The sequence below is a fragment of the Urocampus carinirostris genome, chromosome 19, assembly GCF_059441175.1.
Source record: "Urocampus carinirostris isolate Australia breed hairy pipefish chromosome 19, RoL_Ucar_1.0, whole genome shotgun sequence".
Classification (NCBI taxonomy): domain Eukaryota; kingdom Metazoa; phylum Chordata; class Actinopteri; order Syngnathiformes; family Syngnathidae; genus Urocampus; species Urocampus carinirostris.
In genome coordinates, this window is record NC_142367.1 from 1,505,166 (window position 1) to 1,521,947 (window position 16,782).

At 40.3% G+C, this 16,782-nt stretch overlaps 1 protein-coding gene across 2 annotated transcripts in view; it reads right to left on the reverse strand.

Moving 5' to 3' along the window:
* Positions 1-16,782, reverse strand: part of gpam (glycerol-3-phosphate acyltransferase, mitochondrial) — a 58,132-nt gene that overhangs the window by 32,610 nt on the left and 8,740 nt on the right. Inside the window, exons 2-5 of one of the 2 annotated variants that reach the window (XM_088323169.1) lie at positions 7,816-7,951; positions 5,621-5,740; positions 3,913-3,986; positions 673-786 (exon numbers count right to left, since the gene is read on the reverse strand). In XM_088323169.1, the coding sequence (XP_088179295.1) occupies positions 673-786; positions 3,913-3,986; positions 5,621-5,740; positions 7,816-7,899 (392 nt within the window). In that variant the 5' untranslated portion in view covers positions 7,900-7,951. The remainder of the gene's footprint in view (positions 1-672; positions 787-3,912; positions 3,987-5,620; positions 5,741-7,815; positions 7,952-16,782) is intronic. The other variant, XM_088323170.1, reaches the window with a different exon arrangement.

A 16,782-nucleotide genomic window follows, 5' to 3' on the forward strand; every position in this document is an offset into this window, starting at 1 on the left:
GAAGTAGAGACTGGAACTGATCATGAACACATTGTAAGACAATATAAAATTGAAATATGAACCGTTATAAATATATACAAAAAAAGTTGTAGAATCTTCCTTCCTCTGCCAGTTGTCCATTCAGTATATTATTAAACTATTTTTCACCATGACCAGGCGTTTTCTAGGCCTGTGTGGCCTGTCTTTGTCATTTCTTGCCTGTGATTGATCCATTGCCACACACGAATGCCTGTGAGATACCATTGTGGAAAGTTGCTGCCACCTTGTTGGTGTTTTTGAGGAATTTGATTTTTCTTATAATGGTCGCAAAGTTACTGTAGGTGGAATAAAACTTGTCAAACAAGGGCGGCCCATGGTAATAAGAGGGTGAAGACATTTCATTTCAGAGAATTTTTCCAAATATCAAAAAGAGAAAAATCCACTCCTCTGCACATGTTTTGACTGTATGTACACGATTTTCTAAATCAATACTTTGGTTATTTTGATTTTTTTTTAATCACTATGAAGCACAAATACATACATACTTTAAGGGGTTGCATCAATACATTGAAATCAAAGTGTTCTCAATGTTCAGTGTCCAAGTTATCATTCAATAAGATGGCAAAAAATTAAGTACGAAAAAAAATCATAAATGAAATTCAAAAATAATATTTTTGAGTTTTATCGCCCTACCTGTTACTGTTGAGCACATTTTCTACCACGTTTCTGGGGAACATGTCATTGTGAACGTCCCGTTCCAAGACGAAGAGCACGTAGCTCAGTTGCCGCGCCAACCAGCCGCGCTGCCTGAACACGAGGAACAAAATGTGCCTTCAAATGAACAGCACAACAAAACTTCTAATTCAGAGCGATTTCTGTCAATGCTACTTCACTATTGCTGCTGCTGGATCTTAGCGCAGTCTTTGACACTGTGGACCAATGTTACTAGATTGGCTAGAAATATGGATTGGTCTTCAGAAGCTGTCTACTCATGGTTCAGATCCTTCATCTTTCTGACAGGACACATCGTGTTAGATACAATGTTATGACCCCCAAGCCTTTTAGTGGTACTTGTGGTGTTCCGCAGAGCTCAGTACTTGCTCCCCTACTTTTCAACATTCATATGTTCCGTTAGGTGATATTAATCCATGTATAACCTATTGTTAAGTCAAGTCAAGTGTATTTGTTTAGCTCTTATTCACAAGAAGTCTGAAAGGGCTGTACATACTACTTCAGACAACAGACTATTACACCATCCCTTGATCTAAAACCTACAGTACATGTGGGCAAGTAAAAACCTCAAAACCTCAGCATAAAGAAAATGAAGAAACCTTGATAAGGGACCACACATGAGGTAAAACCCCTTCCAGGATGACCAGGCTGCAATGGATTTTGTAATACACAGACATTGTCAACATGAAACATAGGTAATTCATAAGCTACTGTATAAATATGTGTTTTAAGGCTATATTTAAACAGTGAGATTACAGATTAATTTTTAGAGGGCAGAGCATTCCACAGCACCGGAGCCCAAGTGGAGAACACTCTCGAATTAATGGATTTCTTCTTGGCACATTGGATATCTTGTAGACCAATATTGCAAAACTTAACTTTATGCTGTCTCAGTCTGATGCAGAGATTTTAATTTATGCATTTGTTACTTCTTGTCTCAATAACTGTAATGTACTATTCTCTCGTCTTCTGAAATCTACCATCAAAAGTCTGCATCTGGTCTAAAATGTCGGAATGCGCAGTAAGCAAAGATATATTCGGAGATCAGAGCATCTTGGCAAAGGTCAGACACATGAACCTTTAGCACTTTCAATTATTCAGTTGACAGTTACTATGTTACACAGGATCCAGTACACGTGTTTCCACCACTACTACTCGGTGGAAACAATCATGTGTTTATAGCAAAAACAAATGTTTTATTATCCTGCTACGTTTTCATGACGAGTATGATTGATATAAGGGATCAACCAACACTGTATGGGTTTTCCAAGACTGGAACCAATACTGATCATTAGTATTAGAGGAGGCTGATAAATATCTGCTCCAAATATCAGTTATTTGTGAAAAAGCTGAAAAATTGGCATAAAAATGTATTTGTTTAATAGCTCCCTGAAACCTTTTACAGTAAATAAATTTGAATTTCAACACAACTGAGTACAGTGGGACCTCTGTACTTCGCGGTTCGACGTCCGCGGCTTCAGAGCTTCGCGGTCTGTAATGGTTAAAAATTTTTTTTTTAAGGGGCGTCGCTACTTTTCAGATTTTCACTTTTTGCGGGAATCCCCCTCGGCAGACGACCCTAGCATGGTGCGCCGTTCTCGTTTCCCGGCGCGCGGTTTCGGTGCGGCTTCCGCTTCACCGCCCCCCCTAATCCCACAGGTCCCCCCAGCTACCCCTTTCCCCCGCGGCCGCCCGTCCGTCGGTAGGAGCCATCGAGGGCCGTGTAGCGCCATGTAGAGCCATCGCGGTCCGGGCGGGAGACGCCGGGCGCCGGCCTCCGCGCCAAGCGCCCGACCCGCTCGGCTTGTCACAGTGTCGTGCGTATCGCGCCTGAAAGTACCAGCGCCGCGGGTTAGGGGCTCGCTCACGGGACCGACCGTACAGCACCCGCGGTGCGGCGCAAGTATAAACCCTGTCGTGAATTTGTCTCTGATCGTCCCGGGCGGACGTAAAATCGCCCAGCTGTACGACTCTTAGCGGTGGATCACTCGGCTCGTGCGTCAATGAAGAACGCAGCTAGCTGCGAGAACTAATGTGATTTGCAGCTGCAATTGGCTGGCAACCAGTTCAGGGTGTCCCGTGCCCACTGCCTGGAGATGGCTGGGATGGGCTCCAGCCCCCCCGCGACCCTAATAAGGATAAGCGGTGCAGATAATGGAGATTTTTTTTTTTTTTTGAAGGGGCGTCGCTACTTCGCAGATTTTCAATTTTTGCGGGTGGTTTTGCTCCCCATTAACCGGGTCTAAAAAATAATAATTAAAAAAAATAAATAAAAATAAAACGTTTTTTTTTTTTCTTTTTGAAGGTGCGTCACTACTTCGCAGATTTTCACTTTTTGCGGGTGGTTTTGGTCCCCATTAACCGGGTCTAAAAAAATAATAATTAAAAAAATAATAATAATAATAATATTTATTTTTTTTGGGGGGGGGGAAGGTGCGCCGCTACTTTGCGGATTTTCACTTATCGCGGGTGGTTTTGGTCCCCATTAACCGCGATAACCGAGTTCCCACTGTAATCTTTCACTTAAACCCCAGAAAAAAATGCAGAAAATTAAATTAGGCTTAGCAGCTACTTGTATAAAGGTACATAAAAACTCAATAGCTCTCAAAGTGCATCAAAATATTCACGGAGCTGGCGAATTGAAACGTGTGGGCACTTTGGTTTTAAAGACAGGTAGAAGAACTAATGTTATAGTAAAAGCTAATTACTCAGCCTTTCTCAGTAGCGTGCTTTTTATGCTCTCTCTCCATTACAAACACACACGCTTGATTGAATAATGAAAGTTATGATAAGAACTAATAAATCAGTCTTCATCTAAATGTGCCTCCTAAAACAAGTTAACTACACTTTGTTACGCAATTTAATAATTGCGAAAACGCTTTTCTATTATGGAAAAAGGTGTGTTGGGACGAGTTAGCCGAGTTATCGCTATAACGTTCTTGATCCTGCTTCAGTCGGTCCCCCCTGACGTTTATCCAATCAGAAGACTGGGTGGGCAGAGATAAGAATGGAGGAGGGGAGGGGATGAGTAGGAGCAAGGGAGAGAGAATCTCGGCTCTATCTGAGTCTTAATAATCGGACAGTCAAATTTATAAAAATGCCAAGACTGATATCTGGTGAATTTTCAAAAATCAGTGAAGATTATCGGCCCTCACGATAATTAGTCGACCTCTAATTGCAATGTAGGCCCTCAGCACGTACCTGGTGTGGGTCTCGTTTATGTAGATGACATTACGAAGCCCCAGCGACGGAATACTGGGGTTGAAAAGCTTCTCCTGCAGCCAGAATAAAACTAGATGAAAAGGATGCATTTTGACACTACTCCCAACAAGCTTCATAATTATCATCTCAGAAGTCTGTTGCACATGTAAGTCAATTAGTCTAATAGAAGAATTACTAAGCAGCAATGTGTCAGTGGGGAACCAATTCTGCCATCAATAGAAATAAATGTATATACATACTGTATATATATATATATATATATATATATATATATATATATATATATACATATAAATAATTAGAAATATATGCCATATAAATAAACGGACACATAAATCATGTTATATGTAAATATATGACAGAAATGCGATTTATTCATATATTTATGCAGTCAATATTTTGACATTCATTTATCTCAGTATTCATTTATTCATGTATTTTGTCATGGATTATGTCATTTACTTCTTCAGGTACAGTACATTGTTCATTTTGTTGTGTATTTTGTCATTTATTGTTTTTGTGCGTTTTGTTGTTGTTGAGAGGATGGATAAGGAGCGAATTTTGAAGAGGATCTACAGAGCAAAAGCAAATGGAAGGAGACCAGAAGGAAGGCCGTGATTGAGATGGATGGTGTTATGAGTGCAGTGCAGGAAAGAGGTCTAAATATAGTGGAAGCTAGAGCCCTTGTTAATGATAGGAATGGGTGGGGAGGTGTAAAAGGATAGTGGGATGTTTAGACGCGTTCTAAGGGATGGGCAGGGCACCCGTGTGATGCAGCAGGGGTAAACCAGTGAAAGCCCTGCTGTTGAACAGAAGAGTGTGTTGTGGCACCCTGACCAGAGTGTCACGGCCGCTTATTTGTGTCCCGTTTCATCTGGAGGGACGAAAGCATGACCAACTTGAGTGCCTAGGTGCTTAACTTGTTTGGGTGTTTGGGCATTTGAGTTGGCCATAGTCCAAAAATGTTTGCCATTTTTTCCCTTTTTATTGTCTTTGTTATTGAATGTGTTTGTCTTGCTGTCGGTCACCCCTCATGAGGGATATGGCCAAGGTAGATAGTGTTTTGTTGTGTGTTATTTGTTCACTTTGCTGTGTATTTTGTTATTTACTTTGTCATGTATTTGTTTTGCATTTTGTCGTGTCATTTACATTCTAGTGTATTTTGTCAAATAGTTGCTCATTTTGTCCTATATTTTGTCATGCATTCATGCCAATTTTGATGTATATTTTGTCGTGAACATTGATGTTTATCTTGTTCTGTATGTACTTGTGTATTTGGCCATGGATTTTGTCATTCACTTTGTCATGTATTTTTTTGTGTATTTTGTCACAAAAAAAAATTAATGTAAATGAGCACCAATAACTTTCTTCATTACTGATCAATCAAGATGTAAAAAAAGCTTAAGAAAGTGGGAAGCCTCCTTCTTTGAATAAAATTTTGTAGAGACAAAATACACGACAAAATACACGATGAAATCAATACTGAAATAAATAGAAAACAAAAAAGAAATTAAATAATGCATAAATGAATTCAAAAATAGCATTTATCTCATATACCTGTATTTAGGTATCACGTGATCTATTTATGTATTAATTTATTTTCATGGCATATATTTGTCGGTATTTATTTATTCACACATTTATTTCTACAAATGGCAGGTTTGTTCCTCCGTATGGCTAAGCTTACCCAGCTCTGTGGTGTGCAAGAGTGGCAGCACCGGCCAATGAAAGGCCTCTTCCTGTTCAAGAGACCCTCTTTCCATGTGGTGGCCACGCAACGCAGTACCGACGGGCTGGTACTGCGGTCCTTTAAAGAAAAATAAAAGACCAATTTTGCACAAAGGAGAAAAAAAACTTTGAGCTAATTGGTATTGATAGTGAGCTGAAAAGTTGGAAGTTGGATGACTAGAAGTGGCCCAAAATTGAGAAATTATGTAAATTAGAATTGTTATCTTAAGGCAGTGTTTGGGATACTATGGCCGAGGGGCACATACACTTCATTCAGGCGTTTTAATCCGGCCCACCGAATGAAAACAATGCAAACATAATGATAATAAAGTCTGGCCCGGATGCCAGTTACGGCACACGATCAAATCTTTACTGGCCTGCGGTCTCTGTTATAAAATTAATACTATGTGACCTGAAGGTTGACTGCAGTATTTAATTAATTTATACAGAAGAAAAAAAACAAATCACCATGTCACCAGATAATGGCAGTACCCATGTAGCCACCTTCCCCTTGGCTTTCTGTAAGAATTTTAGCCCACTCCAATTGCCTGGCCTTTTCAGGATGGAACAAACCCCCAAAAAGATGAAACTGAAGGGTTTAATCGAGCGCATCTAAGAAATGCATGCAAATCAAGTGTTATTCCCTCGCCATCTTCTGGCTTAAAGTCATGATTGCAGCCTTAAGTCTTCAAATGCCACACCCCACCTTCAACAGTATTAACATCCATTCTTTTTTTAATCAGTTATTCTTGATCGGGAATATTTATATAGGATGTACTATTTTGATCAAGATAACTCTCTCCAAAGGGACAGTGTATATTATTTGACCACTCGATGCCGGTGTATTATGCAACCAAAACAAGTGCTACGAAGCGCAAAGAAGAATACAAACTACAGAGACTCAAAGTGACCAAAGTGCACCGTTTAACTGCTCGATTCTTTTGCCCAGCGTTTTTGAGGTTTTTGGGCACCTGTAACAGCAAGATAGTAGGCAATTATGTCAGCTCTCTTTATGCCAACTAAATGACCATTTCTAGACTTACAATTATTTTTCTTTAATATGCATGTTTAAATTATAGGTTACAAGTATTTGTATATCATTTAAATCACTAGTGTTTTTTTAATGGATGAAGTATTTTAACACTAGAACGTGCTAAATAATACAAACTGTCCCTTTAACCTCCAAATTAAAAAAAACCTGTGAATTTGAACACTCACAGTCCCTTTATTCTAAACACATTTGTTCAAACAGCAGATTTTAGAATGCAAGTCAAGTCATGTTTATTTGTATGGCCCTAAATAACAAGAGGTCTCAAAGCGCTGCACAGACTATTATTACACCATCCCCTGATCTAAAACCTACACGAGGGCAAAGAAAAACTCAAAATCTCAGAATAATAATAAAAATAATAATGATAGAAACAAAAAAACAACAGTACGCAAAAATACTGGTATTAAAGTACTCTGCAGAAAGTGCTTATCCCGAGCTAGTTTTAAGATCAATGCCATTTCTGACAATGTATTTTATTCCATTATTACTGCGTGCTTGTTTTTTGCAATTATTAAGACCATTATGTTTGTTTGTTTTTTTTACACACTGTACCTTCATATAAAAACATATCCTATGGTGTCGATTGGTTAAAATCATAATGGGCCAGATGGACAAAATCAGTTTTAAAATGAAATGTCCCGGTTACAAGTGCAATACCCATAGTTTAAAGTGCAATATCCCTGTTGTGTGGTTTTTATTTTAGATATACAGTAAATATTTTACATTAGAAGTGAATGCTTTTAATTTTTCTTTCAATTATCTTTTTTTTCTATTTTATACTTTGCCAACTGGAGTGCAACCTCAGATTCATTGTAGCAACACAATTAAAACAAAGGTGAGTCTGACTGGCTGATAAAATTCAGATATAACTTTTTGACTATCTGCGAGCTTTAGTTCAAGACAGCCAATATGCAGCTCCAATTGATCTAAAACAAAAATCATAATGGGTTTTACAATAATTTGAGTTTTATAAAACCAAACTTTTTTGAATGATTTATTTCTTTAAAAAAGTAGAGCCAATGCAGAACAGCATGTCCATTCAATTCCATTGGATTATTGACAAAATTTCAAACATGCTCAGTTTAAACATTTTTGAGTCTTACAGAGTCATCATTGGGTCGCTTCCACCTGTTGCACCATTGCTCGCCGTTGTTGACCTGCAGAAGTAAGCCATCCGACAACTCCATGGTGGCCTCCGAAGGACTATTTGTCTCCTCCAGTTCAGACCGAATGGGACACCTGGATATCGACAGCAAAAAAAAAAACTGCTTTAATGCAAGGCTAGGGAACCTATATGGCTCATATGCCATATGGCAAATGTCCTCTGTAGCTTTCCAATTTTGATAAGCTCAAAGTAGTTTGGTGTGAGCATGGTTGAACAACCATGATAATAAAAGCTATTCGGTCCAGTATATATAGGGCACAGTGTCAACGATGGTTCAGGGTGTTATACCAACAGAACCCATTATGGCTGTTCCTTGCTGAATAATCATTTATATGTAAGCTCATTAAACACTTTGATTGGGTGAGAGTCAAGTTGGCTGGATCTCCGAACACATCGCACCAATCCCATCTCTCTCTCTCACACCCAGTCACTGTGCTGAGGGAAAACACATCCTAAACTTTTCGATTGCAGTTTGTGACATTTTTACAAAAGAACTCTGCTTGCACCTTGTTTGGAAACCACCAACGAAGGACAAAATGAGTTTTAACAATCTTAAATAACTGTAGGAGAGAGACAAGTGTAAAGTTATATTCGTTGATATGTGACACAGGCTCTGGCATTATTATCATTTCAAAAATGTTATCAAATCATCTTACATCCAGTGTTGGGAATAACGCAGGTTTTTTTTCAGTAACAGGGAAAACTAACTAATCGTTTTTTTCCGCCGTTATAATGCTCTTACCGTACAAGACTATCAAAAGCAGTGCGGTACTTTTAATAAATTAAATTAACAACCAGCCGTAGTGAGTCTACTCTGTCATCCCTGTATATGCGAGAATAGCACTTGTAGGAACCAAAATGTATGTGTATCATCAACAGTTATTCATTTTGTTGTCCATGGGATGGGGCAAGTTATTTTGTCAGTGTATAAAGGTAGCAGTGCATGTATTGTCAGTCAAGCATCCGACCCAGAAGCGCAAATTTTTGGGGGCCGCTATGCTAAACTGCCCAACGGCAAAAGCATAATTGATGTTAGCCCTTGGTCCGGGTGTCTTTTATGTTGAGTAACAAACTATTAAATGCCATTTTCGAAAATGTTGTGCTCCTCAGATACAAACACTGGTTTGACAATGGGTAGGATAGTCTGGTTGGCTGAATACATGAAAGAAGAAGTACAGAATGTTTCATTTGTCTCAGGTTGTTTGATTTACACTGCAGTTTGTTGTCTATGTAATTGTTGAACTGTTTACTTTTGTTGCGAAAAAAATATTTGAAGTACAGTAGCACACGTCTACTTGACCAGTTGACTGACTTGAGACGGATTTATGCTACAGAGTGAGACTCACTTCATATTGTTTCAATATTGCCTTTTGTTGAGAAGAAAATGTTGCGAAAGTCTACTTGACAAGTTGTCTCAGGTTGTGAGAGTTAGATTTAATTTATTAAACTCACTTTGTATTGTTAATAGATGATTGTTATATTATTTCATTGTTTTCTGCTTTTTTTATTGCACTTCAAGTGTGGGATAAATCGGTTACTGGGGCGGTGCAATAAATGTTACAAGGTTCTAAAACACAACTACCTGTCTGTTCTTCCCTATTTAACTGACTCGAGTACTCCCTAAAAAATGTTGCATTTTTGACTAAATATTTTTTTAGAGTACTGTAAATAGATAATATGTCTGGTAACTAGTTACTTTTTCTGTAGAGAAATTTTAGGTCCCAATTTAATTAATTTTTGTAAGAAGGAGTGAGTAACTACAACTAATTACTTTTTGAAAGTAACATGCCCAACACAGCTAACATCACAGAGTGAAATACAAAGCGCTGAAGAATTTGCTTTTTGTCCGGAGAGCAGGTTTGGTAATTTGTTGAATTTAGTCTCAAAATATATGGTATGGCTCTTTCCCTCAAAAAAACTAATAATAATATTTGGCTACCACGGCTCATTGGGCCAAAACGATTCCCAACCTCTGTTTTAATGGATGCAGTCAAATCTAACACTACAAAAAAATTGAGTTCCACTGTCCATTGTTTTCCTCAATTTCTTGTTCATGAATGGTTGCAGCCCACCGTCTAGCATGTTTCAGAAGTACCAGCCCATACAATAATGAGGAGGCGAGTGGGCTTGTTTTGGGTTGTTTTTTTGTTATGTGGTCATTGGCCAAAAAAACTCCCCATGATGGAGTGAGTTTGAGAATCCAAAGCAGCCGAGGAATAAAAATCCGGCTAAGGTGGAGGTTTGTTGCCACAAGGTTGAAAATAATGAGAACTAATAATAGCCTAGATGATGGTGTATCGACATTTCGTTCTGTGTACATCGTTACAAAGAATGACAATACAAAGGAAATTATTATTATTATTATATTGCAGTTTTGCTTCAGATAAAACACAATATCTGTTTTACACAGAAAAATAATATTTGCTACTATGGAGCCCTTGCTGTTTTTTTTAATTAACTCCTTAACGGAGAGCAGTAAGACTGTATAGAAACAACGACATGTTTTCATGATGTCACCAGTCACTGAAATTTGTCATGCCACATCATTGGAAAGCTCAACCTATTGGTATTCAAAATAAGATGACCATTTCAAAATATACTCATCACAAAAACATCACAATCGGTCTAAAACAAGATAACCAAAACCAAAAAAGGCGGTATAACTAATAGTGTAGTCAGCTGGTTGAACCATTCCACGGCAATAATGGTCTTGTTATATTCATGACAGTCTAGTGAATCCAACAGTGTAACATATTTACTCCAAAACACACGATAATGCTGACAGATAAAAAAATAAAAATTAAAAATTAAAAAAAATAATAAAATCCACCTGAATGCATTTCTGCATTGTTTGGCAATCCTTTGTTTGTTTTGTCCATTAATTCCTTTTTACGAGTAAACAAACTTCTAAAATTATTTCCAAAATGGCTGTTAGGCTCTGACCTTCTAACTGACACCACTCTCGACCAATTGCAAACTTTTTTCACATCCCTCAGCCTGCAATAGCATGTGAGGGCCTGTAATTAAAAAAAAAAGGACATTACCTACTTTGGCTCCAAAAATCTTCAGCCACTAGTGACCGATTTAAATGATGATTGACCATGGGTTAGCCAATGAAATCCTCAACATAAGTATATTCATAAATACGATGTGTATTCAAATCAGTGCCAAAAATAAACATGTGTGATGCAACTCAGGATCCATTTTTACATGTGATTAGTAATTGACTTCTGGAGAGAGAAGTCAAACATTTACAACTCTTTAATATCTAAACATTGGCAAAAGTCTAATACACGGTTGCAAAGGTTTTAGAGCTGTGCATTCGTTTTCTACGAATGGCCATTTTTGAAAATGCCTTGACTTAACCTTGGAAAAATGTGTAAATTGTCCCAGCTAAGATGCCCATGCTACATTTTTCTGCCGGCATGTGATAGCAAAAATTAATTCAGGTGAAAATAAATACCTATTTCTGTGTGTTACAATTCAGATCACTCGATGCTAGTAGCACTCGAAGTGCTTATTTTAATTTTGGGACAAAACTTGAGAGTGTTACCAATCAAAAGAAACTAAGGCTGAGTCCCATTCTTCGCACTTTCACTCGCTTTCTGCCACTCTTTAAAATTTCTGGGTGTGCACATCTCCGACGACCTCTCCTGGTCTGCAAACACCAGAGCGGTGGTAGGGAAGGCCCAGCAGCAACTGCACTTCCTGAGATTGCTCAGGAAAAATAATCTAAAACAGCAGCTGCAGGTGTCCTTTTACAAAGCCACAGTGGAGAGCATTCTAACATACTGCATTACGGTGTGGTATGCTGGGTGCACAGCAGCAGACAGGAAAAAGCTCCAGAGGATCATCAAAACAGCCCAGAAAATCGTCGGTTGCTCTCTGCCCAGTCTGGAGGACATTGCCTGCTCTCGCTACCTCAGCAGAGCAGAAAACATCATCAAGGACTTTTCTCACCCCGGCCACCACCTCTTCGACCTGCTGCCTTCCGGCAAGCGCTACAGGTCACACAAAGCAAAAACAAACAGACTCAGAGACAGTTTATTCCCCACAGCCATTACCACCCTAAACAGACACCGCACAAAAAAACTGAAAACTCTTGCAAAAACGACCTCACACGAATGTAAAATGGGACTCAAGTACATGCTGACTCTATGTTTGTTCACTGCTCAAAACGGACATCGCACAAAAAAACTGAAAACTCATGCCAACACTACCTCATACGAATATAATGGTACTCATGTCTATGTTCTTGCACATGTCGACTGCACTACGTTTACTGCTCACCTTGCACAATGTCTGACCATTTCTTTTTTCTGCACTATGATGTCTATGTTTGCACCAATAGATAGATAGATAGATAGATACTTTATTCATCCCCGAAGGGAAATTCACTTTTCCAGCAGCATCCCTGAGCTGAGAACAATCGAAAATAACACGGGAGCTGCTGGAGTGGCTGCCATTCGTGACGGCGCCAGAGAAACTATTCAATTTGAATCATGTACAAACAAACAAACAATTGAATCATGTACAAGAAACGATTCAATTGAATCATGTACAAACAAATGCATATGCTGACAATTTTTTTGCACTATGATGACTTTTTACCAAATGCAATATTGCACAACCCTTACGATACCAACGGTATCACGATAACACTGTATGTAACATCCCACATGCCGACATTTCTTGTGTAAATACCATGTAAATTATAACTATAGCCTTATCCCCCTTGTTTTATAACCTTATATTCTCTGTTCCTTTATCTTCTTGGCTCATACCTCACTGTGAATGTGTAAAACTGGAGTGTCATGCCCAATTTCGTTGTCACAATATGTTAACCCATTTTGTAACAATGACAATAAATGTATATTCTATTCTTCTATTCTATTCTATCACTCTGTTTTGCACGTTCACGTGAAAATGGGGTGTGTTCCGATACTCTCAAGACCGAGGGAGAAGTGCCCTCAAACCATGTCATAACCACTTCAGACCGAGGGAGGTCGGTACCTCACTTGGGTGCCCAGAAGGCTATGCGAATTCTCAATATCAACAAACATGGCTGGAAATGAACCGCACAAATGTAAGTAGTTTTCCACAACTATGCATGTATTTGCAACGAAATATATTGAGATATCTTAGTTAGACGTAAATGCAATAGAAAATCGTATTTCCGCGTTTAAACATGAACATTGCAAAATCGCTACTTTATACAGTGTGTAGCGACCCTCGTTCATGCACGACACAAGGTTTCACAATCTCTGGTTTATTGCCTGCATTCAGTAAATAAAACAATACAAAAGTCAGGGGTCTCTGTTCTCGACTGCAATTATCTTCAACGCTTACAAAAATCACTTAAGCTACGGCAAGCGCTGAAGCCCATAAAGTGCCAAACGAAAAAAACAGTCGCAGACGCCCATGACTTAACAACTGAATGAGGTACCGGAATATTAACAGTAATACAACAAAAACACAGATTTTGTGAGAATTCAAAAAAACATTCAAAACAATCAAATTTCAACTCTGTTACACCCACCCCCACCGAATTCTGGACAAAATCTCACACTTGGTTATAAAATCAAAATCAATATATAACAGTAGTCATTGGGTCACACATATTAGGACCGACTTGAGAAGTATCCTTTAAGGATGCAGTGGCCAGAGAAAATTCTCTGAACCAGCCACCGGCTATAGAATGCCTTACACATTCCACATTCACCCAAGACATATACAAGACATAAATGAGCACAAAACATTCTCTCCAAAACCAAGTTATTTCAGAAGAATTTTAAAGGGAAAAAATGTCATGCCCCAAGAGCTCGAACTACTGTGTTACGCATAGTCTAAACATTACACTGTAGGTGTCTGGTGACATCTTGTCTAGCCATAGTGTGAAGAAGCCTGTTGACTGGTCGTATAACACGACCCAGGCGTGTAGTGCGGTGTGGTGCAGACTCTGGTTGATCAGTGTGGCTAACGTTACCTCCAGAGACAGCAGCCACTACAGATTGAACATGATCATGCTCACTAAGAGTCGAATTGTCATCCCTAACAGCAGTGTCGTGAGTATGAGTGGTCAAGGAATGACCAGAGTGATCAGAACTTTCAGAGTTCAGCCCATGCACCCACTCTCTGGTTCTCTCCCCAGATGCAGGTGTGAGATCTGTGTAGTTGTCAAGGCCTGAGATGCTTACAAGACTCTGCGCATCATCTGCCGCACATCCAGACCGGTTTAGCTGAGCAGGCACTCGAGCATGAGACTCTTCGGAGACAGTGGGACTGGTCATTGAAGAACAAACAGAGGCAGATGATTGTGCAGAGGACAAAGACAAATCAGACTGGGGAGAGGGCTGGTCTTGAACTGGGAGAAAGTTAACCAACATCAGCAGGTTACGGTGAACAACCTTCTCATTCCCTGTGATGGTGTCTTGAATTCTGAATGTGTGTGTTTGAGGGTTCATCTCAATAACAGTGTAGATGATAGACTCCCACCTATCAGCCAATTTTCGCTTGCCCCTCTCATTTTTGTCCGCCACAAGGACTCTATCTCCAACTTCAATTGACGGCCCTTTTGCTGCCCTGTTATAGAGTCGAGTCTGTCTGCCCTGTTCCTTTTTTGCATGTTCCTGAGCAATTGACATAGCCTCCTTCAGGTCTTCAGACAGTTTTGCAACATATCTGCCGTAGGTGGTAGAGTCAGGGTCAGACAAAATGTTCCCAAACAGAGTGTCAACTGGGAGGCGAGGAACTCTCCCAAACATCAAGTAAAATGGTGCATATCCAGTAGTTTCATGAGCAGTGCAATTGTACATGAATGTGAGTGTTTGTAAACGTCTTGGCCAGTCCTGCTTTGATTCAGGGGGCAGAGCTCTGATCATATTGCCCAAAGTACGATTAAAACGCTCAACACTTCCATTTCCCATCGGATGGTACGGGGTAGTATGTGACTTACGCACCCCAGATAATTGTAAAAGTTCTGCGACCAAATTGCTCTCAAAGCTTGGGCCTTGATCACTGTGGATCCTCTCCGGAAAGCCATAAACACAAAAATACTTTTCCCATAGAACTTTAGCTACTTGCCTGGCTGACTGGTCTCTACATGGAAAAGCTTGTGCCAATCTGGTGAAATGGTCTGTTATGACTAGTACGTCAACAGATTTGTTGTGTGAATCTTCAGCGGACCAGAAATCAATACAAACAAGTTGCAATGGGCGGGAAGTGGCAATGCTTTCCAGAGGGGCCCTCCCTGCAGGCTCAGTGACTTTGCTGACTATGCAACGCTGACATTGACGAACATGCATCCTCACATCTCTGTCCATATGCAACCAAAAGAATCTCTGTCTGGCGATGCTCAGGGTTCTTGACTGGCCTTGATGGCCCGCACTGTCATGCACCCCTTTTAAAACTTCGGCCTTCAGGCAATCAGGGACCACTAACTGATGGCGTTTTGCATTTGAAATCTGTTTACGGGATACTCTGTACAAAACATCATCACTCAGAACAAACTTCTCCCAGTGCTTCAGGAGGCCCAGAACTTGACTTGTCTCGTGTGCCCTTTCACGTCTAGACGGTCTTCGAGACCGTTCCACATAAAACCGAAGACGAGACAAAACTCTGTCCCTGGACTGAGCCTCCCGCAGGTCATCCATGGAGAAAGCAGGCAGACTGGGTAGTGTATCTGGGATAAGGTGGGGCATGTGGCTTATCAGTTGAGCTGCACGAGTTCTCGCACCGGAGGCCCATTCAGTGTGTGACTGGACAACAGCAGCAACTTCTTGATTGGATACAGTCTGGGCCGACACGAGTAATGACTGGACATTTGTAGCTAAAGAATGGGACAGCTTCTCTGCCATGACAGGCTGATCGGTAGAGTCTCTGAAAGTCTGTTGGACGGCTGTATCAGACAAAACCGCAGCTTCCGCAGTGAGATCATGAAGAGGTTCACTGACTAGTCTGTGGCCAACATTCTGACAAAAAGGGACACGGCTGAGAGCGTCAGCAACCGTGTTTTTGGGACCAGGCACATATTTGATTTCAAAATTGTAACTGGCCAGCTTTGACACCCATCTTTGCTCACAACAGTCCAATTTGGGTTTAGTCATAATGTGTGTAAGTGGATTATTGTCAGTCCAGACGGTAAACTCATGGCCTTTCAACCAATGGCTAAACTTCTCACACACAGCCCACTTCAGTGCAAGAAATTCCAAACGGTGAGCTGGGTAGTTCTTCTGTGACCGGGTCAAAGACTTGCTAGCGAACGCAATTGGCCTAGCCACTGTGTCACCTTCACGTACCTGGGACAAAACGGCTCCAAGGCCATCCAGTGAGGCGTCAGTCGACAGCAAAAATGGACGACTAAAGTCTGGATGAGCCAAAACCACAGAATGGATAAGGGCCTTTTTGAGGTCTGTAAATGCCTGGTCGTGGTCAGCAGTCCAGTCACCTGATTTCAGTTTGCGGCCCACTACAGTGCATTTGGGCTTTCTGCCTTTCTTCTGTTTCTGGCCAGCCAGCAGATAAAACAAGGGCTTTGCGAGTGTTGAATACCCTGGAATGAAGTGTTGATAAAAATTTAACATGCCCAAGAAAGACCGTACACGTTTCTCAGAAGGTGTCGCTCCATCCGACTCCATCAAGTCCGCCACAGTCATTTTGCTTAGACTTTCAACTTTTTCTGGATCGGTTGACACTCCATGTTCATCAATAATGTGCCCCAAGAATTTTACAGATTTCCTTAAAAAGTGACATTTCCTGGGGGCCAGTTTCAGATTGTGGGCACGGAGTCTGCTGAACACCATTTCAAGACGTCTGAGTGCAGAACTTTCATCAGGGGCAAAAACTAAAATGTCGTCCAAGTAGCATAGCAGACTTAAATAGTTTTGGCCCCCGAAAATGGATGTCA